Below are 24,642 nucleotides of genomic sequence, written 5' to 3'. Positions count from 1 at the left end.
AAATGAAATCATGACATGATGAATGTTAAGATGTCAAATTCAAGTGATTAAAAGTCAAAAAATATATTGATTTAAAAACTGTTAAATACAAGACACGAAAAATAAAAAATGATTCAAAAAAAATGAAAATGAAAGACAAAAGGCATTGTTACCAAAAAAATGTAACAAATTCTGAGCAAAGTGAAGACATTTTTTAAAGTCAAAACTTAATTATAGATAATAATTAATAGTAAAAATAATCAAAGATATTCTAATGTGAAAAATGACAGCTCTGTCTTTAGAAAATGTTTCAGTCAGTGCATTTTGGTCTGAATAGAAAAATGTGTAGGTATGTATTGTATTTTATTTCATAGTTATTAATAGTTTGATTCATTTTTACATCAAGTCGTGTTTATGCTGAAAGCGACGACGTATGTAAACCACTGGAGTCGACGTGTGAAACTTTTGGGAAAATAATCAATTCTTTCCAAGAAAAAAAAAAAAAGCATTATTTTCTGAAATTTCCAGCAGGCATCGGAGGGTTAATAATTTGGACTTTTATTACCCGTTTTAATATTTTGTGTTATTTTGTTTATTGTCAAAACGTCAGGGACGCACGGGTTGCGTCTGAATTTGATTGGTGCAGATGAATTCTAGAATCTGTGAATTCATCGGGGTATAAAATCAAGCTGGACGTTCCTTCCGCCTTTTTCACCAAGGCACTTGGAGAGGTATGTTGCAGTTTTTCCTGCTAAAGCTTTGCTAGCTTAAGCACAACTCAATAAAATGCATTTTTAATCGTATCGGGTTTCATATTGTGTGTTTCATGCATGTATTTTTGTATTTCTTGTTGAGATCTGTGACTTTTTGAAAGGTTTGACAGAGTTCAAATCACCCCTTGGGGTGAAACGGACCTTTGATCACAACAAGACTAAAAGGGCTGCTTCAATTCATTTCCGATTGTAAATGTCAGTGTGAATTTCAAGTTAAAATACAGTTTTTAGCTTTGATAGTTTCAGCTGCGACATTGCCCGCATCGTTGTGTTACAAGTATACTTGGAAGTTGAACAAAAACAAGGTAATGCTTCAGATATGTGTCAAAAGAAAGAATATTTTTGTCTCTAAGCTACCAAAGTTAACTCGGTATTGGTTTAATCTTTTATGTCCATGCATTTATATGAATTCATTTGGTATTAGTGACCGTAAACAGGACAATTTCTGCGGGCGAGCTCGGTGGTCGCAAGGCCGCTGCTATGGCAACACAAGCTAGTTTTTCATCTGTTTTCACAGTTTTCGGCTAATGTTTTAGCCATAACATGCTGCAGCACAGCGCTAAACAGTTAAACATTGATCGAGGAGACCATATGAGTGTAGCGTACAGCTATGGGCCACAAAGATAACATGACTACAGTTTAACATGTCTGTCCAGGTCATATTTTCAAATGTGCTGACGTGTCTTTGGGACTGTTTCTGTGATACAAATATGACAAGACTTGATCCTGTTGTTTGCAAAGAGATGTGAATATCATGCTTTGTACTGGTGTCAAAGTCAATAGAATTGAAGAGGATACGTTTGGATTATCCCGAGGGGAAATTCAGGAGTCACAGCAGCAGCAGCAAAATGTCAGATGTTGCTGTTATTATAGCCCTCACTACTATTTGAACAGAGTTTATCAGTCAGAACTAAAATCACATGGTCCTTCATGTTGTCACTTCCCTATAAATATTCAATCCAATACAAACAATCAGTTGTAAACAGTAAATGACTATGAAGAGATAAATGACTTTAAGATGTGAAATAAAACAAAGGGTATTTTGGTTTTATTTTGTAACTAAACAAATATTCTGATAAATTGATGTTTCAGAATACTGAAGCGAGAAGCAAAACAAACTGATTCAAAGCATGACCGGGAGGAGAGAGGAGCAGAGGAGAGGAGGAGAAGAGAGAGGCGGGAGAGGCTTGTGGAGAGAGATCAAGAGTATGGAGAGCCTGAGACAGGAGCAGGAGGAGGTGGAGAGAAAGGTAAGTATGAGCGGCCTGAGGAGCAGGGAGAGGAGACACAGCCAGGAGCGAGAGGAGAGGGAGAGATGGGATTGGGAGGAGACGCTGAGACAGGAGGTGATGGAGGTAGAGAGAAAGGTAAGTATAGCCCAGATGAGGAGGAGGGAGATGAGACAGCGCCAGGAGCGAGAGGAGAGGGAGAGATGGGAGTTGGAGGAGACACTGAGACAGGAGGAGGAAGAGAGAAGGGTAAGACTGGCCAGGATGAGGAGGGAGGAGAGGAGACGGAGTCAGGAGCGAGAGGAGAGGGAGAGATGGGAGTTGGAGGAGACACTGAGACAAGAGGAGCAAGACGGAAGGGTAAGACTGGCCAGGATGAGGAGGAGGGAGAGGAGAAGGAGACAGGAGGAGAGAAGGGAGAGATGGGAGTCGGAGGAGGAGAAAGACAGAAGGGTAGGTACGGCCAGGATGAGGAGGAGGGAGAGGAGACAGAGCCAGGAGCCAGAGGAGAGGGAGAAGCTGAGACTGAGACTGGAGGAGGAGAAGAAGAGGTTGAAACTGAAGAAGAGAGAAGAAAGAGAGAGACGGGTAGGTTTGGAAAGAAGGAGAACACCGAGAGCTGAAATACTGGGACTGCAGGAGGAGGAGGAGAGACTGAGACTGAAAAAGGAGGAGGAGGAGAGACTGAGACTGAAAGAGGAGGAGGAGGAGAGACTGAGACGGAAAGAGGAGGAAAGAGAGACACAGGTAAGTTTGGAAAGAGGGAGAGAAGAAAGAGAGAAATTACTGAGACAGGTGGAGGAGGTGATTCTGAGTGAGGAGGAGCTAAGAAAGGCCATACATGACCTGAAGAAGGAAAAGGAGCTGTATGAAAGAAACAGACTGAGACTGAGGGAGGAGGAGGAGGAGAGGCTGAGACTGGAGGAGGAGGAGGAGAGAGTGAGACAGGAAAAGGAAGAGGAGAGCCGCAGACTGAAAGAGTACGAGGAGAGACTGAGGCTGGAGAAGGAGGAGAAGAGACTGAGACTGAGAGAGGAGGAGGAGAGACTGAGAATGAAAGAAGAGGAGGTGAGACTGAGACAGAAAGAGGAGGAGAAGAGACTGAGACTGAGAGAGGAGAAGAGGAGACTTAGACTGGAGGAGAAAAAGGAGAGACTGAGACTGAAAGAGGAGGAGGAGAGACTGAGACAGAAAGAGGAGGAGAGGGAGCGACAGGGGCTGAAGAAGGAGGAGAGAGAGAGACAGGTAAGTTTGGAAAGAGGAGAACAAAGAGAGAAATTACTGAGACAGGTCAATCGGACTAAGGAGGAGTTCAGGAAGCTGAGACAGGAGCTAAGAAAGGAGAAGGAGGTGTATGAAAGAAACAGACCCAGACTGAAGGAGGAGGAGGAGAGAAGACAAAGACGGAAGAGACTGAGACAGGAGAAGGAGGAGGAGAGACTGAGACTGAAGAAAGAGGAGGAAGAGGAGAGACTTGATGAGGAGGAGGAGAAGAAGAGCCTGAAACTGGAGGAGGCAAAGGAGAGACTGAGACTGGATGAAGAGGAGGAGAAGCATGTAGTTGAGGAGGAGGAGAAATGTGGAGGACAGGCACACTCTGGGGAACAGGAGGAAGAGGAAAGTCAGCAACCTCTTCAAAACAGAGGCCTGTTTTCGAGACTGAAACTGCGCCTCCTGGAGCACCAGAGGAACCAGGTCCTCAAGGCCATCACCAGGAGCCAGAAGAAGGAGGCCAAGATCCAGGCCAGGGGTAAGAAAGCAACTTTCAAACCTTGTTGGTTTTTTTTTACATTTCTCTGATGAAGAAAAGATTTGATTTGATCAAAACTCTGCCAAATTCAGACAAGCTCTCAGCTTCACTCAAAAGTGACCTTGAACGTTGTGTTTCTTTCAGAGGACGATCCTGTCATCAAGGAGCTTCACACAGGCAGGCAGCAGAGGAAGAGGAGGGAGCTGCAGGAGAAGCAGAAAATCTTGGAGGAGAAGATCAGCGGCAAGACCAGGTAAGGGTTCCAGGATACACCCAGCCAAGGAGAAGAGGTAAGGATTTGGTAAGTATTTGGATTATTTAGTGCACACACGTTTCATAAAACAATTCAAAACACACTCAACATTTAAACAATTCAATTATTTACAGAAATCAATAAAAAAAAATAAATAGATCATAAATAGATTAAATAACCTAGAATAGTTATTTCAAATTAATATAATGTAGAACAAAGTTATTTGTCCTCCGGTGAGGGGGGGTGGTGGCACGGTAAAAGTACACATTTAAGCAGTTAAATTGTTTCAAATAATCATTTAAATTTTCACAAAAAAAAAAACAAAACAATTAAAGCAAAAAAAAATGATAATACGAAATACTAATAATAATGATAATAATAATAATAATAATAATAATAATAATAATAATAATAATAATAATAATAATAATAATAATAAAAACATTAAAAAGCTAGAATAATTATTCCAAAGTTTAGAACAAAGTTATTTGTCCTCCGGTGAGGGGGGGTGGTGGCGGGGTAAAAGTAAACATTCAAGCAGCTAAATTGTTTCATAAAAATCATTAAAATAGTAATAATAAAATAATAATATTAATGATAATGATGATGAAAAAAAAGAACAAAATAGAATACGGCATAAAAAGTTAGAATAGTTGTTTTAAAGTAAAACTAATGTAGAACAAAGTTATTTGTCCTCCGGTGAGGGGGGGTGGTGGCAGGGTAAAAGTACACATTTAAGCAGTTTAATTGTTTGACAAATTCATTAAGATAATAATTATGATACTAATAATAATAATAATAATAATAATAATATTTGATAATGATTATAATTATACTTTAATATTAATGAAATAAAAACAAACATAAAAAGCTAGAGTAGTTGTTTTAAAGTAAAACTAATGTAGAACAAAGTTATTTGTCCTCCGGTGAGGGGGGGTGGTGGCAGGGTAAAAGTACACATTTAAGCAGTTTAATTGTTTGACAAATTCATTAAGATAATAATTATGATACTAATAATAATAATAATAATAATATTTGATAATGATTATAATTATACTTCAATATTAATGAAATAAAAACAAACATAAAAAGCTAGAATAGTTGTTTTAAAGTAAAACTAATGTTGAACTAAGTTATTTGTCCTCCGGTGAGGGGGGGTGGTGGCAGGGTAAAAGTACACATTTAAGCAGTTTAATTTTTTCAAATAATCATTTAAATTTTCACACACACACAAAAAAAACCATTAAAGAAAATGATAATTTGATAATGATAATAATAATTAAAAAAAACATTAAAAACCTAGAATAGTTATTACAAATTTTAGAACAAAGTTATTTGTCCTCCGATGAGGGGGGGTGGTGGCAGGGTAAAAGTTAAACGTTGGACAAAACACATCAAATTATTTAAGTATATCTTTTAAATCAAAGCATTTTTTGAAACCGTTATTTGATTAGATAAGTTAGAGCCTATGTGTTGTCCACAAAAGGTGTTCAATTTATAGAATATATTTTTTTCAAAAATCACAATAATCATCTTAGAACAAAAAAAAAGGATAATGTCTAAATAGTTCTTTTAATGTAGAATAAAGTTATTTGTCCTCCGAAGAGGGGGGGTGGTGGCGGGCCAAAAATAAAAAATAACAACAACCACAAAAACAACAACAAAGGAAGACAGCTGCAGTGTGTGCTGTGAGACACACACAATCAAATAACATGTCAATAAATTGAAAAACAATGTAAAAAATGATCAAATAATCAAAGATCATAGGACACATGATCATAGGTAGGGAAAGATGAATTCAGCTCATATTGAACTCGATAACCCAGTTTGATCTGACCTTCATTTATGAGTTACAAAATGCTGATTGTCCTTTTTTTATTATTATTATTATTGTTACATTCCACGCTGGTGCAGCTGTGATGACTTTCTGTCTTCTACAGTTTTAATTCAACCGCTTTTCTCTTTGATATTAGTCTTAAAAATAGTTCTAAATGAATAATGACTGTCATGATCTGACGTGATAAATTTCCATCTTAACAAATATGAGTCTGGAAACAAATACATTCAAAACAGGACTTAATGATTCAATGAGGAAAAGAGACGGTCTGAAAGCGTAGCATGGAATAAAGTTATTTGTCCTCCGATGAGGGGGGGTGGTGGCGGGCTAAAATTAGGCAAAACAAGAAAAAACAAGAAGCATCAAACAGAAGAAGTGTGTGATTTAACACCCCAATATGACACAGTGTAGCGATAGATTCACAGCCAATTTGAAAATGACAAAGATACAAAGTCAAACAACCTGAAGACGTCAAACTTGTGAGAGCAGATGTCCCCGACACAGAGACGGAAGAACAACCCGAGCACAGGCGCTCTGCAAAGCACAATGTAGGAAACACTGTTCAGCACCTATTTGAGGTAAGTTCTCATCTGAAGAAAATCAAATGTTGTGAGGAAAGGCATCAAAGTACGGCATCTTGTCTCCCACTGGCTGTCCCCTGCCTCCAAGGCTCCTGAGTGGATGAAAAAACACAGGGATGGACCTGCAGTACAACAGGATACCGCCCGCTTCAGGAAAAGCCCAAACTATCAGCACCAACAGCCGTCAGCCAGCGTGGAAAACACTGCTGGAGCATCGGCGCACAAAAACACTGAGCAACAACGGTTGAGCTCTTCCAAGCTCATCAAGTGGGTGAAATGTACGGTCCTGAGCTGGGACCAGAGCAGACTTCGGTGCAGCGTTACCACAAACCACTTGAGCTTACGGCCACCACTGTTCCAGTGAACGCAAACGCTGCAGTAAACGCAGGTATGACATACAGCGTGTAGTCCGGATCAGTGTACATGTGCTGCTGATGCTCCCTGAAAGTTTTCTTTCTTCTGTCACAAGGTTTCCATCGACAGAGAAACAAAGGAGGGAAGTGAAGACATGAAACCAAGTGAGGTGACACATGACAAACACCTGACAGACAAACCTGTGAGTATGCTTTCACTCCCAATAGGTGAGTGTTCTTTTGCACGGTGTGCTGTCAACAAGATATTGTGTGTCATGTGACTCCAGAGTCGTGGTCTCCTCAGGTGATCCAGATCTAGAGCAGCGAACAGAACCAGGGTTCAGCTCCAGAGGTCTGGGCTCTGTAGATCCCGCTGCAGCAGAAGATGGGGATGCTACGCCCAGTTTGAGCAGCTGGTACTCTGGGAAACAGTTCACCCTGACCTGTGTAAAGTGGATACACACTCTCTGTGCACTCCAGTCTCTTCAGTGCCGTGTGGACGAGTTTTCCCAAGGCCGAGGAAAAAGTTTTGAACAGAAGAAACTGACTGAGTCTAAAAACTGTGGATAAAAGCTCAGAACCAGTTCCTCAAGCACACACACTCTGCCCAGTTCCTCAAGCACACACACTCTGCCCAGTTCCTCAAGCACACACACTCTGCCCAGTTCCTCAAGCACACACACTCTGCCCAGTTCCTCAAGCACACACACTCTGCCCAGTTCCTCAAGCACACACACTCTGCCCAGTTCCTCAAGCACACACACTCTGCCCAGTTCCTCAAGCACACACACACTGCCCAGTTCCTCAAGCACACACCCCATTTTCCCACACACCCATGAAGCTCTTTACCAATGAACCTGTGGTGCCACATCATGTAATAACGCCCCGTGCTGTAATGATGTCATACATTTTCAATTCATTATGTAAAAAGCAGCATTTTGTAATAATCTGACACATTCTGTTTTATAGTGTTTTAAATGTATGTGATCAACTTTGCTGCATTATGTAACACATTCAGACATATTACATCAGTCATTACAAAATGCAGGTGTTGTTTTTTTTTTTTAAATCAAGAAAATGTAAGAATTAGGTGCATTATGCAACAAACCAGCCAAATAGATATCTCAAATTTAATTGAAAAATAAATAAATAAATAAAAGAAAACGTTATACCATCAGAAATATATTGTAAGTGTGGGTGCCTGGAGGGCTGAGAGGTGGGCAAGGCACCTACCAACGGGTAAAACTAAAATGATAGGAATTTCTCCTACCAAGGGCGCGAGGTCTTTCGGGGGCCATGGCTGTTTGGTGTAGTCAGCGGGGGGGGGGGGGGGGGGGGGGGGGGGGGGGGGGGGGGGGGGGGGGGGGGGGGGGGGGCACTAGTGTGGGTGCACAGGGCCGAGAGGTGCAGGAGTCACGCAGGGCCTCGGGTGGTCCCGGTGGTCCAGGCGGTCCGGGGCTGAGTTTGGGTGCCCGGGGGGCTGGCTGAGAGGTACCCAAATGGCCTGCCAACACCTGATGCCCCCCTGACGCTCCTGGGGCTTGGTGCCAGTCAGTGGAGTTTGATGTAGATTTGACCAGTGAGGCGTTGTCACCAGTTTTCCAGATGAAATTATATCCACCCTTCGTGCTGCTTACTTTAAGTCAATATCTTTTTGATGATCTGTTTTTTTTTCCTCTAATGAAGACATCCATTTTGGTGGTTTGTTACATAATGCACATAATTCTTTCGTTTTCTTCATCGAAAAGTGCAACGCCTGCATTTTGTATTTACTGATGGATGCACGCTGTCACAATGTATTACACAATGCAGAGGAGTTTATTATGCACTGCGCTCAAAAATTGTAGACCAAAATGGAGCGTTATTACATGGTGAATTGAAAATTGATCACATTATTACATCATGGGGGGTTATTACATAAAGTGGCACTACAAACCCCCAAAACATACTTTGCCAAAAACTCATCAAATGATCAGTATTTGCACCAGTATGGAGCCATTGTTGTAACAAAATGATTAGCCTGTGTAAATGCATCCCCAATGTTTGTTTACACAAAGGTGTAAACAGATTTGCAAATGTGTCAAATATCCACAAATGTGTCTGCAAATCCAGAAATGTTTAAACTGCTTTGCAAATAAATGGATAGTCTTAAATGGCTGAAAAGTCTGGGTGTTTTATAAAATCCTGTCACTGTTGTCATCATTACGACTGAGGCGGGCCTCCCGATGGACTGTCTGTGTGCACGTGATGTTTGCTACAGTCCTGCCGGGCCAGTGATCTGCAAATGAGAAAAATAGAAAGAATCCGTCTGTAAGAGGCGGATCACTTTGCCCTGAGCTCAGGCTCCCAGGCGCAGGCTGCCAGGTATGGCGCTATTGCTGTAGCACCATGCCTCAGCCACTTTGCAGTCCACACTGCCTCAGTTGTATCTGATGATTTGTGTGGATTTTTAGCTCTTGTAAAACAAACAAACAAAAAAATTAGACTTTTCAGCCATTTCAGGCTACATTTTAATTTGTGAATCAGTTTAAACATGTGTGGATTTGTGCACACACTTGTAAATATTTGACAGATTTGTGAATCAGTCCACACATTTGTGGATCAGTTCACATATGTGTGGACGCATTGACCCACACACAAATCATTTTGCCACAATAATAGCTCAATACACCAGCTCAATGTGACAATGACATGAATGAGTCTTTGTTTGTGGAGCACGTCTTATGAACGTGGCAGAAGTAGTCCAGAATGAGGAGGTCAATTTGAGCTATTTCAAGGCTTCAAATCAAGGGCTGCATAAAGTAGCCTAAAATGAAGAGGTCAATTTAGGCGGCTAAAAAAGTCGACTAGAATGGAGTTTATCAGACAGAGACAGACTCGGGACAACATCAGGAAAACTTGACATGTTCTGCACCGTTCAGTGCAACAAAGATTAGAAACCCTTGTGCTGAGTTTGGATGCAGAGAAGGCATTTGACTGCCTCACATGGACCTTTTGATATAAAGTGATGCCTAAATTTGGATTCCACCAGACCCTAATGCGGTGTTTCCCAATCCTGGTCCTGGGGACCCCCCTGCCCTGCATGTTTTTTTTATGTTCCCCACTCCGACACACCTGATTCAAACGATCAGCTCGTCATCAAGCTCTGCTGGAGCCTGATAACGAGCCATTCATTTGAATCAGGTGTGCTGGAGTGGGGTAACGTCTAAAAGGTGCAGGGCAGGGGGGTCCCCCAGGACCAGGATTGGGAAACACTGCCCTAATTGATGTAATTGCTGCTTTGTACAATAAACCAAGAGCTAAGATAAAGATTAACGGAGCCCTATCTGATTGAACTGTGTTCCTCACAGTTTTATCTCCCTGGAAAAGGATCACCAAAACATGTGGGTTAGGGAATGGGACTCAAATACCTACGCCTTAAAGTCAAATAGGATTGATGGCAGATTTAGGGCTTGGGTCTCAAAAGGCTTGAGCACCTGTTACACTTTTATTCAGAAAGGGATGTTTCAGAGTTTTGAGGAACTTGAAACATCTCATGGTTTAGAAAAAGATGACTTCCAGCGATATTTACAGGTTAGAACTTCTTTGAATCAAAACTTGAAAGAAAAGTGGGAAAAATCTGATTGAGAATCCCTCAGTGTGTTTCTAACTGTGTTGAAACAGGCTCACACTGTACAAAGCTCATTTCTAAACTATATGATGGTATTTTGCTATCTAAACAGGGTGATACAAACCGTATAGGAAGTGAGTGGGAGAAGGAGGGAAACGTATCCATTTCAAGTGCGAGCTGGGAAAAGATTTGAAGTTACAATGGATGAGCTCAACCTCCAACACATGGAGGGAATTCTGTTGGAAAAACATTGGTAGATTTTTTTTGGTAACCCCAGCCCAGGAAAAACTTCAGAACAGTGGAGACACCTGCTGGAGACTCTGTGGGACAAAAGATGCAAGTCACTGTCCTATTTTTTTGGAGTTGTCAATGGATCAAAGCGTTTTGGGAGCCGCTGTGGAAGCGTTTGAACCATATCTTTACTGAGGACGTTCCTCTTAAGTTGGAAGCCCTGTATATGGGAGATTTTTCTTTTGGAAACTGATCTCTGAGAGACAAAACGCTGCTGGCTGCGCTTTTGGCAGCAAGCAAAAAGACAATCACCAGAAAGTGGTTAAAACCCCAGGCACCTACAATTGAAGAGTGACTTGCTATTGTACAGGACGTTTACGGTCTTGAGAGGTGGTCATTTTCTCTGAAGGGTCAAAGGGAATCCTTTTTCAGGACTTGGTCATTTTGGACAAACTAGGTGAAACCCGTAATCTCTGTAATCTGACCACGTTTTGTTTCTTGTGAATCCACCTACCTGGTTTAGGTTTGGGTGTAGGTTGATGCAAAGGTCAAAATGTTGATGTGTCTCATTCCAGATAAGTTAAGAAACGGAGCCAGCCCCCTCCTCCGCTCACCTCTTCTCCTTGTTAAATGTATGAAAACTAAGGATTGGCAATGATCATTTTCATAACCACAGTGAACGTGTGGAATGTTTACTGCATACTGTACCCTTTCCCCAAAGCAATGTTATGTCACATGTGCCTTTCCAAACAAACATAAAAATTGACAAAAAAAAAGAAAAGTGCTATGTTGACCCAATTATTATTATTATCATTATTATTATTATTATTATCATCATTATTATTATTGTTGTTATCATTATTATTATTATTATTATTATTATTAGTAGTAGTAGTAGTAGTAGTAGTAGTATATATTATTATCATAGTAGTAGTAGTAGTAGTAGTAGTAGTAGTAGTAGTAGTAGTAGTAGTAGTAGTAGTAGTAGTAGTAGTAGTAGCAGTAGTAGCAGTAGTATCATTGAAACGTCATCAAAGCTTGGACACATGGAGTTTTTCTCAGACACCTCAGAATAAGGTGCTTCTTGTTTGTGGAGGTTCACCACTGTTCCTGTACATTTAAGAAAGTTTGAGCTGAATGCCGACATTTGTCCTTACTCTTGTTGGACGACTTTTCATGTTGTATAATTGGGATTGTAGGTAACAGAAATAGCAGGGCCCTACTTGTTCCTTATTTTAGAAATCAGATGTTTATGGGAGCCAGACACTGTTTTTTGGGGCTGTGTGTTTTGTGCTTCTCCACAGAGCGGAAGGAAGAATGAGTTTGGAACTGGAGAAGGGGGAATTAAAAGGCAAAATTGAACAACTCTAACGCTCCTTACTGCGGGTTTTTGGGGGATTGTAAAACATGTTGGGAGGGAGAGCCCAGAAGAAATAAGACTCTAAAGTCAAAAGAGAAAAAATGGATCTATTTTTACCCGTCTCCACTCTGATTCCTACCGAGTCCCTCATCGCCTCTACTGCTCAGACTCTGGCTGCACAGCAGCTAGCAATGGAGGCGCCTGTGACCGAGCTATTTTGCCTTCAAAACCAACAACCATGGTAAATGGCAGATCCACGCTGTCTGCTTTATACACGGGATGCTCCACGCTCTCTTCCAGCGCTCGTTCCTCAACAGGAGCAGACATTGGGTGGTGGGTTCGGTGGCAAAGTGAAAAGCCTGCAACGAGTACGAGCAGAGACCCTGTTACCATGGCGGCGTCAAAGCTTATGTTTGCAGTTGGAAGAGCCAGTGAGCACGTGTGAGTGTTCCCGTTAATGCACTCACCACTCTGCTGGGGAAGCTGCTCAACTCACCCTGATCAAAACCCAAACGTGCGCTGACACAAGCTTTTCCTGGCTTTTTCTTGGACCCTTGATAAGAAATGTTTGAACAGTCATTTTGGATGTTGTGTATGTGCCCAGTGTTCATTCTGCTGCTTCAGAAAAACCCTGCGGAGAGAGTCAGAGAACAGTCGTACAAGGTTGACTTTTTATTCATCACTCAATAACAATTTCACTGATGATTTTTAAGCACAGTCATAACACGACAGTCATATGAGGAAACGTGTGTGTGCTCACTTGTGTAAATGTGTGTGTAAAACAGAAAATGATCAATGATTTGAATAAATACAGAAAAATGTGCAAATAAAGCCTTGATTGTTTTCTTCCTGAAAGTAAAAAAGGTACAAAACTCTGGTTTGTCCTCAAACACTTTGGCTTAAACATAAACAGAGAACTGAAGCTGCAAATGATGCAAATTAGGAGTCTCTATCGCATCCATGTTCCATCTCTACATGAAACCTCAAGGCTGACTGTTGCAGTCCTTTAAAGTTGCCAGTAGAGTGCGGAACACACACACAAACACAAACACACACACACACACACACGCACACGCACACGCACACACACACACACACACACACAGTTTCCCCACCCTCCATACATCTACATAGTCTATGTGACAGGTCAGTAACTCTGCATCCTTCTCTGGGAAAGGCTGGTGGCCCATTTCCTGTAAAGAAAAGCAGAAATGAGGCTCACAGTTGAGAGGACAGTTTGATTTGAGTTCAGTGGTGTTTTATAGGCTGAAAAATGAATTCTACATTCAAAACTATTTACAAATGAAGATTCTATTCATTGTTGTAAAAACAGAATTGAACAGGAGTTTATTGATGTGCGTGCAGACAGAATGGTTTTTGGATTGGTCTGCTGGTGTCCTCCCCCAGCAGGGGGGTCACTGGTCTCTGGTACCACTGTTATGATGTTCACTGACGGAAAAGTTCAGGGTCCCCTGGTCTGACTAACCAGCCAGAGTCTGCGTGTGCTGTTTTATTGTGAAATAGAGCAGATCACCTGAGCCAGTAGCGCCCCTGAGTCCCTGTCCCGGTCCATCTTCTCTGTTTAATTTGATGCGAGCCGCTTGAATCGATTTCTGTTCCCGACGTCACTCGGTGCACGTCTTACTCCAGCCCTGGAGTCCTGATCTGTAATAAAGGGGAAAAGGCTGAAAGATAAGCTGAGAAAAAAGTAAAGACCAACAGAAAAGCTTTGAACTTGCAGGTAAACACATCAGGAGACTTAGGGCGTATCAGCCTAAAGAGTTTTCATACTCCTGTCATGTTTTCAGTTTGCTTTGGAAGGTTTAGGCAGCTAGACGGGATCTTTTTGTCAGAACGGAAAGCTCTAGAGCAGGGATGTCAAACTGGTGCCAACTATTTTTCCCTCCAAGCAAGAACTCCAGCAGCTGATTCCACTGATTAGTCCCTGCTCTCTGCTTGAAGGTGAGGTCACGAGTGGAATCAGCTGGTGGAGTTGTTGGTAGGAAAGAAAAGCTGCAGCCTCTTGGCCCTCCATGGCAGGAGTTTGGCATCCCTGCAGTCTCCAGAATGGCACTCCTCACGGGTCGAGGCAGATATTAAGGTGAGATTAAAGTGAAAGTTTAGCTCTGTTCCACTTGTGTGTATGTGTCAGTGTAGCTTTAAAGCGAGAGGGAAATGTATGAGGTAAAGATCTAGGTGGTCCAGCTGGAGGTGATTTAGAGAGTGACTGAGACACACGGGGATGTCCTCTGGGGCATGTCCTCTGGGGATGTCCTCTGGGGATGTCCTCTGGGGATGTCCTCTGGGGCATGTCCTCCGGGGATGTCCTCCGGGGATGTCCTCTGGGGCATGATGGGTAGTCCACAGCTAAGAAAAGATGGCAAGTGTGAGATGGCTGAGAGAAATAGACAGACTGACATAGACAAGGATGCGACAGCTTAAAGGAAGCAGCAAAGCTGATTTGAAGGCGTTGTTAATCCAGGAGTGATTTGACTTTGCGGCTTGTTTTTGTGGAGAAGAAAGAAAATGTGTGAAGTTGTTGGTTGATTTGTAAAGTGCGCTAACTGAGAATGAATGCAACCCGCGCACCCCAGCCCGCGGGCCCCTGCCCAACCCTAGGCGGGTCGGGGGCCAAGTCTCCCGCCCCTGGCAGCCAGCCCTTTAGCCCCCGCTGTCCCTCGGGGCCTTGCTCTCCAGCGGGTCCCGGGGAACCCTCACCACCCCAGCCAGCCCGCCCACCCTGGCCAGACCCTGACCCAACCCCAAGCGACGCAAGGCAACGCGACGCAAGGCAACGCGACGCAAGGCAACGCGACGCAAGGCAACGCGACGCAAGGCAACGCGACGCAAGGCAACGCGACGCAAGGCAACGCGACGCGATGCGACGCGGGCCGGGGCCAAGTCTCCCACCCCTGGCAGCCAGCCCTTTAGCCCCCGCTGTCCCTCGCGGCCTTGCTCTCCGGCGGGTCCCGGGGCACCCAACCCCCTGCCCTGCTCTCCACTGGGTCCCGGGGAACCCAACCCCCTGCCCTGCTCTCCACTGGGTCCCGGGGAACCCAGACTTAAACCCCCCTCCGCCGACTACACCACTTGGCCCGTACCAAAAGAACATTGCGCCCCTGGTAGGAGGAAGCCCTTTTTTTGAGAAGGCAAAAGAAAAAAAAAAGTGTCCACAGCCTGCACAGCCTATGCACTTTGGCCTGGCTCTCACAGAAGCTGGAAAAAACAAAGCTTGGTTCCCAGAGATAACTGGATCACTTTCTGCTGATCTAAAAAACAAATCAGTGCCGTGCTCTATGTGCTTTGCAAACCACCGAGAAACAGCAGAGAGACTGTGTCTCAAATCCCTTCTTTACTTCCACCGTCTATCTGGAGAGCGTACGCGTGTTCACATTGACACTTTGGAATTACGTGGAGCACTTTGCTTTCTCAGCTGGTGAACTCAAAACAGTCAGGCAGTTGAGTGCTGAACGCTGAACGCTGGCTACTTCTCCCCCTCAGTGGTCTCCACGTTGCCTACACAGAGGAAGAACGACCAAAGGACGGATGACGGTTACAATTCATGAATGACAGAAGAACACCTGTGAACAGATGTGAAATGGGATCATCACAGCCGCAGTGTGAAAATGTAACAAATTCTGAGCAAAGTGAAGACATTTTTTTTAAGTCAAAACTGAATTATAGATAATAATTAATAGTAAAAATAATCAAAGATATTCTAATGTGAAAAATGACAGCTCTGTCTTTAGAAAATGTTTCAGTCAGTGCATTTTGGTCTGAATAGAAAAATGTGTAGGTATGTCAGGAGTTTGTGCGCTCTGTCTTACTGTAGAAACATGAAGGGGGTCTGCTGTTTGTGGGGACATAAAAATCGCCCAAAGTTTGCACATAAACCATATTATTAGGAGATTACGCTCTTTTAAAATGACTTGTTTATATTTTCTGAAGTTGCTGCCTTCAGTCTGTTCTGATAAATACACACTGAATCTTTGCAGCAAACCTCTGTTAATGTTTATTCCCGACCCTACCATCACTTTACTGGCTCCTTCATTTTATGTGAGCAGTAAAAAAAAAAATGATCTGGCTAAAAATCTGTGGATTTCCTTTCACTTGAGTCTAACCCTACCTCCACACGTTCTGCCTCTCCAGCTGTCTGAGGTGGAGAACTTGATAAGTGATTGCTAGGGGCGGGAAACATGGTTTAAACTAGATTAAAACAACACAAAGTAGTGTACAGTAACAGCTCAGGACGTAAACCTCGCTTTATCGCTCGGGAATACCCGTGTTTACGGTAGACTTTCAAGTATTGGTTCAGTACATTGTCGATTAAACAATGTTAAAGATGTCAGTCGTCTCACCTCTCCTCCTGTGTCGGCCCTCTCCTCCAAGTGTTGATAGTTTCATGCAGTCTTCTTCATCCCAGCGTTATTTCACAGCCAGTAAGAAAAGTCGGCTCCATACCGCCCTCCTACGGTCGGGATGGGCTTCGTTCATCCCGAGGTCAATAAAAGAGAGCCGCTTATCCCACTTTCAGCATCTGAATTACCGGATCAAAACTCTCAATTCCTACTCAATGAAAATTGTGTTTGTATTTTATTTCATAATTATTAATAGTTTGATTCATTTTTACATCAAGTCGTGTTTATGCTGACAGCGACGACGTATGTAAACCACTGGAGTCGACGTGTGAAACTTTTGGGAAAATAATCAATTCTTTCCAAGAAAAAAAAAAAAAAGCATTATTTTCTGAAATTTCCAGCAGGCATCGGAGGGTTAATAATTTGGACTTTTATTACCCGTTTTAATATTTTGTGTTATTTTGTTTATTGTCAAAACGTCAGGGACGCACGGGTTGCGTCTGAATTTGATTGGTGCAGATGAATTCTAGAATCTGTGAATTCATCGGGGTATAAAATCAAGCTGGACGTTCCTTCCGCCTTTTTCACCAAGGCACTTGGAGAGGTATGTTGCAGTTTTTCCTGCTAAAGCTTTGCTAGCTTAAGCACAACTCAATAAAATGCATTTTTAATCGTATCGGGTTTCATATTGTGTGTTTCATGCATGTATTTTTGTATTTCTTGTTGAGATCTGTGACTTTTTGAAAGGTTTGACAGAGTTCAAATCACCCCTTGGGGTGAAACGGACCTTTGATCACAACAAGACTAAAAGGGCTGCTTTAATTCATTTCCGATTGTAAATTTCAGTGTGAATTTCAAGTTAAAATACAGTTTTTAGCTTTGATAGTTTCAGCTGCGACATTGCCCGCATCGTTGTGTTACAAGTATACTTGGAAGTTGAACAAAAACAAGGTAATGCTTCAGATATGTGTCAAAAGAAAGACGATTTTTGTCTTTAAGCTACCAAAGTTAACTCGGTATTGGTTTATCTTTTATGTCCATGCATTTATATGAATTCATTTGGTATTAGTGACTGTAAATGGGACGATTTCTGCCGCACGAACTCTGTGGTCGCAAGGCCGCTGCTATGGCAACTCAAGCTAGTTTTTCATCTGTTTTCACAGTTTTCGGCTAATGTTTCAGCCATAAAATACTGCAGCACATGCTAGCTCTGTTTATCTTTTAACAGATAATTTAAATAGCCATTAAACAGTACACTGTTAGCTCTAATCATAACACGATGGATGAAGGGTTATTTCTCTTTTATTTACATAAATATTCTGCGTCTTTACTGTCACTGAACAGATGTCTGTCAGCAGTTATCTGAACTAATTTAACGAATAACACCAAAGGTTATGGCGATTGTTGGCTTTTATTGAGATTTGTGACGCTCTCAAAAGGTTTGACGGAGTTTAAATCTTCCGTTGGGGTGAAACGGATCTTCGATCATAAATAGTCTAAAAGGGCTGCTTAGTTACTTTTCCGATTGTAAATCTCAGTGTGAATTTCAAGTTAAAATACAGTTTTTAGCTTTGTTAGTTTCAGCTGCGACATTGTCCGCATCGTTGTGTTACAAGTATACTTTGAAGTTGAACAAAACCAAGGTAATGCTTCAGACGTGTGTCAAAAGAAAGAAGAAATTTGTCTTTAAACTACCAAAGTTAACTCGGTATTGGTTAATCTTTCATGTCCATGCATTCATACAAATTCATTTGGTATTAGTGACCGTAAACAGGACAATTTCTGCCGGGCGAGCTCGGTGGTCGCAAGGCCGCTGCTATGGCAACACAAGCTAGTTTTTCATCTGTTTTCACAGTTTTCGGCTAATGTTTCAGCCATAACATGCTGCAGCACAGCGCTAAACAGTTAAACATTGATCGAGGAGATCATATGAGTGTAGCGTACAGCTGTGGGCCACAAAGATAACTTGACTACAGTTTAACATGTCTGTCCAGGTCATATTTTCAAATGTGCTGACGTGTCTTTGGGACTGTTTCTGTGATACAAATATGACAAGACTTGATCCTGTTGTTTGCAAAGAGATGTGAATATCATGCTTTGTACTGGTGTCAAAGTCAATAGAATAGAAGAGGACACGTTTCGATTATCCCGAGGGGAAATTCAGGAGTCACAGCAGCAGCATCGAAATGTCAGATGTTGCTGTTATTATAGCCCTCACTACTATTTGAACAGAGTTTATCAGTCAGAACTAAAATCACATGGTCCTTCATGTTGTCACTTCCCTATAAATATTCAATCCAATACAAACAATCAGTTGTAAACAGTAAATGACCATGAAGAGATAAATGACTTTAAGATGTGAAATAAAACAAAGGGTATTTTGGTTTTATTTTGTAACTAAACAAATATTCTGATAAATTGATGTTTCAGAATACTGAAGCGAGAAGCAAAACAAACTGATTCAAAGCATGACCGGGAGGAGAGAGGAGCAGAGGAGAGGAGGAGAAGAGAGAGGCGGGAGAGGCTTGTGGAGAGAGATCAAGAGTATGGAGAGCCTGAGACAGGAGCAGGAGGAGGTGGAGAGAAAGGTAAGTATGAGCGGCCTGAGGAGCAGGGAGAGGAGACACAGCCAGGAGCGAGAGGAGAGGGAGAGATGGGATTGGGAGGAGACGCTGAGACAGGAGGTGATGGAGGTAGAGAGAAAGGTAAGTATAGCCCAGATGAGGAGGAGGGAGATGAGACAGCGCCAGGAGCGAGAGGAGAGGGAGAGATGGGAGTTGGAGGAGACACTGAGACAGGAGGAGGAAGAGAGAAGGGTAAGACTGGCCAGGATGAGGAGGGAGGAGAGGAGACGGAGTCAGGAGCGAGAGGAGAGGGAGAAATGGGAGTTGGAGGAGACACTGAGACAAGAGGAGCAAGACGGAAGGGTAAGACTGGCCAGGATGAGGAGGAGGGAGAGGAGAAGGAGACAGGAGGAGAGAAGGGAGAGATGGGAGTCGGAGGAGGAGGAGAAAGACAGAAGGGTAGGTATGGCCAGGATGAGGAGGAGGGAGAGATGGGAGTCGGAGGAGGAAGACAGAAGGGTAGGTACGGCCAGGATGAGGAGGAGGGAGAGGAGACAGAGCCAGGAGCCAGAGGAGAGGGAGAAGCTGAGACTGAGACTGGAGGAGGAGAAGAAGAGGTTGAAACTGAAGAAGAGAGAAGAAAGAGAGAGACGGGTAAGTTTGGAAAGAAGGAGAACACCGAGAGCTGAAATACTGGGACTGCAGGAGGAGGAGGAGAGACTGAGACTGAAGAAGGAGGAGGAGAGACTGAGACTGAAAGAGGAGGAAAGAGAGACACAGGTAAGTTTGGAAAGAGGGAGAGAAGAAAGAGAGAAATTACTGAGACAGGTGGAGGAGGTGATTCTGAGTGAGGAGGAGCTAAGAAAGGCCATACATGACCTGAAGAAGGAAAAGGAGCTGTATGAAAGAAACAGACTGAGACTGAGGGAGGAGGAGGAGGAGAGGCTGAGACTGGAGGAGGAGGAGGAGAGAGTGAGACAGGAAAAGGAAGAGGAGAGCCGCAGACTGAAAGAGTACGAGGAGAGACTGAGGCTGGAGAAGGAGGAGAAGAGACTGAGACTGAAAGAGGAGGAGGAGAGACTGAGACTGAAAGAAGAGGAGGTGAGACTGAGACAGAAAGAGGAGGAGAAGAGACTGAGACTGAGAGAGGAGAAGAGGAGACTGAGACTGGAGGAGAAAAAGGAGAGACTGAGACTGAAAGAGGAGGAGGAGAGACTGAGACAGAAAGAGGAGGAGAGGGAGCGACAGGGGCTGAAGAAGGAGGAGAGAGAGAGACAGGTAAGTTTGGAAAGAGGAGAACAAAGAGAGAAATTACTGAGACAGGTCAATCGGACTAAGGAGGAGTTCAGGAAGCTGAGACAGGAGCTAAGAAAGGAGAAGGAGGTTTATGAAAGAAACAGACCCAGACTGAAGGAGGAGGAGGAGAGAAGACAAAGACGGAAGAGACTGAGACAGGAGAAGGAGGAGGAGGAGAGACTGAGACTGAAGAAAGAGGAGGAAGAGGAGAGACTTGATGAGGAGGAGGAGAAGAAGAGCCTGAAACTGGAGGAGGCAAAGGAGAGACTGAGACTGGATGAAGAGGAGGAGGAGGAGGAGAAGCATGTAGTTGAGGAGGAGGAGAAATGTGGAGGACAGGCACACTCTGGGGAACAGGAGGAAGAGGAAAGTCAGCAACCTCTTCAAAACAGAGGCCTGTTTTCGAGACTGAAACTGCGCCTCCTGGAGCACCAGAGGAACCAGGTCCTCAAGGCCATCACCAGGAGCCAGAAGAAGGAGGCCAAGATCCAGGCCAGGGGTAAGAAAGCAACTTTCAAACCTTGTTGTTTTTTTTTTACATTTCTCTGATGAAGAAAAGATTTGATTTGATCAAAACTCTGCCAAATTCAGACGAGCTCTCAGCTTCACTCAAAAGTGACCTCGAACGTTGTGTTTCTTTCAGAGGACGATCCTGTCATCAAGGAGCTTCACACAGGCAGGCAGCAGAGGAAGAGGAGGGAGCTGCAGGAGAAGCAGAAAATCTTGGAGGAGAAGATCAGCGGCAAGACCAGGTAAGGGTTCCAGGATACACCCAGCCAAGGAGAAGAGGTAAGGATTTGGTAAGTATTTGGATTATTTAGTGCACACACGTTTCATAAAACAATTCAAAACACACTCAACATTTAGACAGTTCAATCATTTACAAATCAATTTAAAAAAAAAATCATAAATAGATTAAATAACCTAGAATAGTTGTCTTAAAGTAAAACTAATGTAGAACAAAGTTATTTGTCCTCCGGTGAGGGGGGGTGGTGGCAGGGTAAAAGTTAACATTTAAGCAGCTAAATTGTTTCAAATAATCATTTAAATTTTCACAAAAAAAAAAAAAAAAACAATTAAAGAAAAAAAAAATGATAATACGAAATAATAATAATAATAATGATAATAATAATAATAATAATGATAATAATAATAATAATAATAATAATAAAAACATTAAAAACCTAGAATAATTATTCCAAAGTTTAGAACAAAGTTATTTGTCCTCCGCTCAGGGGGGGTGGTGGCAGGGTAAAAGTAAACATTTAAGCAGCTAAATTGTTTCATAAAAATCATTAAAATAGTAATAATAAAATAATAATATTAATGATAATGATGATGAAAAAAAAGAACAAAATAGAATACGGCATAAAAAGTTAGAATAGTTGTTTTAAAGTAAAACTAATGTAGAACAAAGTTATTTGTCCTCCGGTGAGGGGGGGTGGTGGCAGGGTAAAAGTACACATTTAAGCAGCTAAATTGTTTCACAAATTCATTAATATAATAATTGTGGTATTAATAATAATAATAATAATATTTGATAATGATAATAATTATACTTTAATATTAATGAAATAAAAACAAACATAAAAAGCTAGAATAGTTGTTTTAAAGTAAAACTAATGTAGAACAAAGTTATTTGTCCTCCGGTGAGGGGGGGTGGTGGCAGGGTAAAAGTACACATTTAAGCAGTTAAATTGTTTCAAATAATCATTTAAATTTTCACAAAAAAAAAAAAAAAAAACAATTAAAGAAAAAAAAATGATAATACGAAATAATAATAATAATAATAATGATAATAATAATAATAATAATAATAATAATAATAATAAAAACATTAAAAACCTAGAATAATTATTCCAAAGTTTAGAACAAAGTTATTTGTCCTCCGCTCAGGGGGGGTGGTGGCAGGGTAAAAGTAAACATTTAAGCAGCTAAATTGTTTCATAAAAATCATTAAAATAGTAATAATAAAATAATAATATCAATGATAATGATGATGAAAAAAAAGAACAAAATAGAATACGGCATAAAAAGTTAGAATAGTTGTTTTAAAGTAAAACTAATGTAGAACAAAGTTATTTGTCCTCCGGTGAGGGGGGGTGGTGGCAGGGTAAAAGTACACATTTAAGCAGTTTAATTGACAAATTCATTAAGATAATAATTATGATATTAATAATAATGATAATAATAATAATAATATTTGATAATGATAATAATTATACTTTGATATTAATGAAACAAAAACAAACATAAAAAGCTAGAATAGTTGTTTTAAAGTAAAACTAATGTAGAACAAAGTTATTTGTCCTCCGGTGAAGGGGGGGTGGTGGCAGGGTAAAAGTTAACATTTAAGCAGTTAAATTTTTTCAAATAATCATTTAAATTTTCACACCCAAAAAAAAAAAACCCATTAAAGAAAAAGATAATTTGATAATGATAATAATAATTTAAAAAAACATTAAAAACCTAGAATAGTTATTACAAATTTTAGAACAAAGTTATTTGTCCTCCCATGAGGGGGGGTGGTGGCAGGGTAAAAGTTAAACGTTGGACAAAACACATAAAAATTTTTATGTATATCTTTTAAATCAAAGCATTTTTTGAAACCGTTATTTGATTAGATAAGTTCGAGCCTATGTGTTGTCCACAAAAGGTGTTCAATTTATAGAATATATTTTTTTCAAAAATCACAATAATCATCTTAGAACAAAAAAAAAAGGATAATGTCTAAATAGTTCTTTTAATGTAGAATAAAGTTATTTGTCCTCCGAAGAGGGGGGGTGGTGGCGGGCCAAAAATAAAAAAAATCAACAACCACAAAAACAACAACAAAGGAAGACAGCTGCAGTGTGTGCTGTGAGACACACACAATCAAATAACATGTCAATAAATTGAAAAACAATGTAAAAAATGATCAAATAATCAAAGATCATAGGACACATGATCATAGGTAGGGAAAGATGAATTCAGCTCATATTGAACTTGATAACCCAGTTTGATCTGACCTTCATTTATGAGTTACACTACAAAATGCTGATTGTCCTTTTTTTATTATTATTATTATTGTTACATTCCACGCTGGTGCAGCTGTGATGACTTTCTGTCTTCTACAGTTTTAATTCAACCGCTTTTCTCTTTGATATTAGTCTTAAAAATAGTTCTAAATGAATAATGTCTGTCATGATCAGACCTGATAAATTTCCATCTTAACAAATATGAGTCTGGAAACAAATACATTCAAAACAGGACTTAATGATTCAATGAGGAAAAGAGACGGTCTGAAAGCGTAGCATGGAATAAAGTTATTTGTCCTCCGATGAGGGGGGGTGGTGGCGGGCTAAAATTAGGCAAAACAAGAAAAAACAAGAAGCATCAAACAGAAGAAGTGTGTGATTTAACACTCCAATATGACACAGTGTAGCGATAGATTCACAGCCAATTTGAAAATGACAAAGATACAAAGTCAAACAAACCTGAAGACGTCAAACTTGTGAGAGCAGGTGATCCCCGACACAGAGACGGAAGAACAACCCGAGCACAGGCGCTCTGCAAAGCACAATGTAGGAAACACTGTTCAGCGCCTATTTGAGGTAAGTTCTCATCTGAAGAAAATCAAATGTTGTGAGGAAAGGCATCAAAGTACGGCATCTTGTCTCCCACTGGCTGTCCCCTGCCTCCAAGGCTCCTGAGTGGATGAAAAAACACAGGGATGGACCTGCAGTACAACAGGATACCGCCTGCTTCAGGAAAAGCCCAAACTATCAGCACCAACAGCCGTCAGCCAGCGTGGAAAACACTGCTGGAGCATCGGCGCACAAAAACACTGAGCAACGACGGTTGAGCTCTTCCAAGCTCATCAAGTGGGTGAAATGTACGGTCCTGAGCTGGGACCAGAGCAGACTTCGGTGCAGCGTTACCACAAACCACTTGAGCTTACGGCCACCACTGTTCCAGTGAACGCAAACGCTGCAGTAAACGCAGGTATGACATACAGCGTGTAGTCCGGATCAGTGTACATGTGCTGCTGATGCTCCCTGAAAGTTTTCTTTCTTCTGTCACAAGGTTTCCATCGACAGAGAAACAAAGGAGGGAAGTGAAGACATGAAACCAAGTGAGGTGACACATGACAAACACCTGACGGACAAACCTGTGAGTATGCTTTCACTCCCAATAGGTGAGTGTTCTTTTGCACGGTGTGCTGTCAACAAGATATTGTGTGTCATGTGACTCCAGAGTCGTGGTCTCCTCAGGTGATCCAGATCTAGAGCAGCGAACAGAACCAGGGTTCAGCTCCAGAGGTCTGGGCTCTGTAGATCCTGCTGCAGCAGAAGATGGGGATGCTACGCCCAGTTTGAGCAGCTGGTACTCTGGGAAACAGTTCACCCTGACCTGTGTAAAGTGGATACACACTCTCTGTGCACTCCAGCCTCTTCAGTGCCGTGTGGAAGAGTTTTCCCAAGGCCGA

General features: G+C 41.8%; 1 protein-coding gene and 1 long non-coding RNA gene across 2 annotated transcripts; one reads left to right on the top strand and one right to left on the bottom strand.

Annotated features, from left to right (window-relative positions):
• Window positions 1-12,461: 12,461 nt before the first annotated feature.
• LOC141796028 (uncharacterized) lies at window positions 12,462-16,374 on the bottom strand. The gene is made up of 3 exons (XR_012598860.1): window positions 16,315-16,374; window positions 13,491-14,323; window positions 12,462-13,149 (listed from the first exon to the last, which is right to left on the bottom strand). It is a non-coding gene; the product is annotated as an uncharacterized LOC141796028 (long non-coding RNA).
• Window positions 16,375-19,001: 2,627 nt separating this feature from the next.
• On the top strand, window positions 19,002-21,020 carry LOC141796163 (uncharacterized). The gene is made up of 3 exons (XM_074677130.1): window positions 19,002-19,007; window positions 19,584-20,673; window positions 20,818-21,020. Exons 1-3 carry the CDS (start codon window positions 19,002-19,004, stop codon window positions 20,928-20,930), a joined length of 1,209 nt encoding a protein of 402 aa, XP_074533231.1. The 3' UTR covers window positions 20,931-21,020.
• The last annotated feature ends 3,622 nt before the right edge of the window (window positions 21,021-24,642 follow it).

The sequence above is a fragment of the Halichoeres trimaculatus genome, unplaced genomic scaffold, assembly GCF_033239565.1.
Source record: "Halichoeres trimaculatus isolate MK-OKI-2021-1 unplaced genomic scaffold, fHalTri1.1 fHalTri1_scaffold_10, whole genome shotgun sequence".
Taxonomy (NCBI): domain Eukaryota; kingdom Metazoa; phylum Chordata; class Actinopteri; order Labriformes; family Labridae; genus Halichoeres; species Halichoeres trimaculatus.
This window is presented reverse-complemented; position numbering and strand designations above follow the sequence as displayed.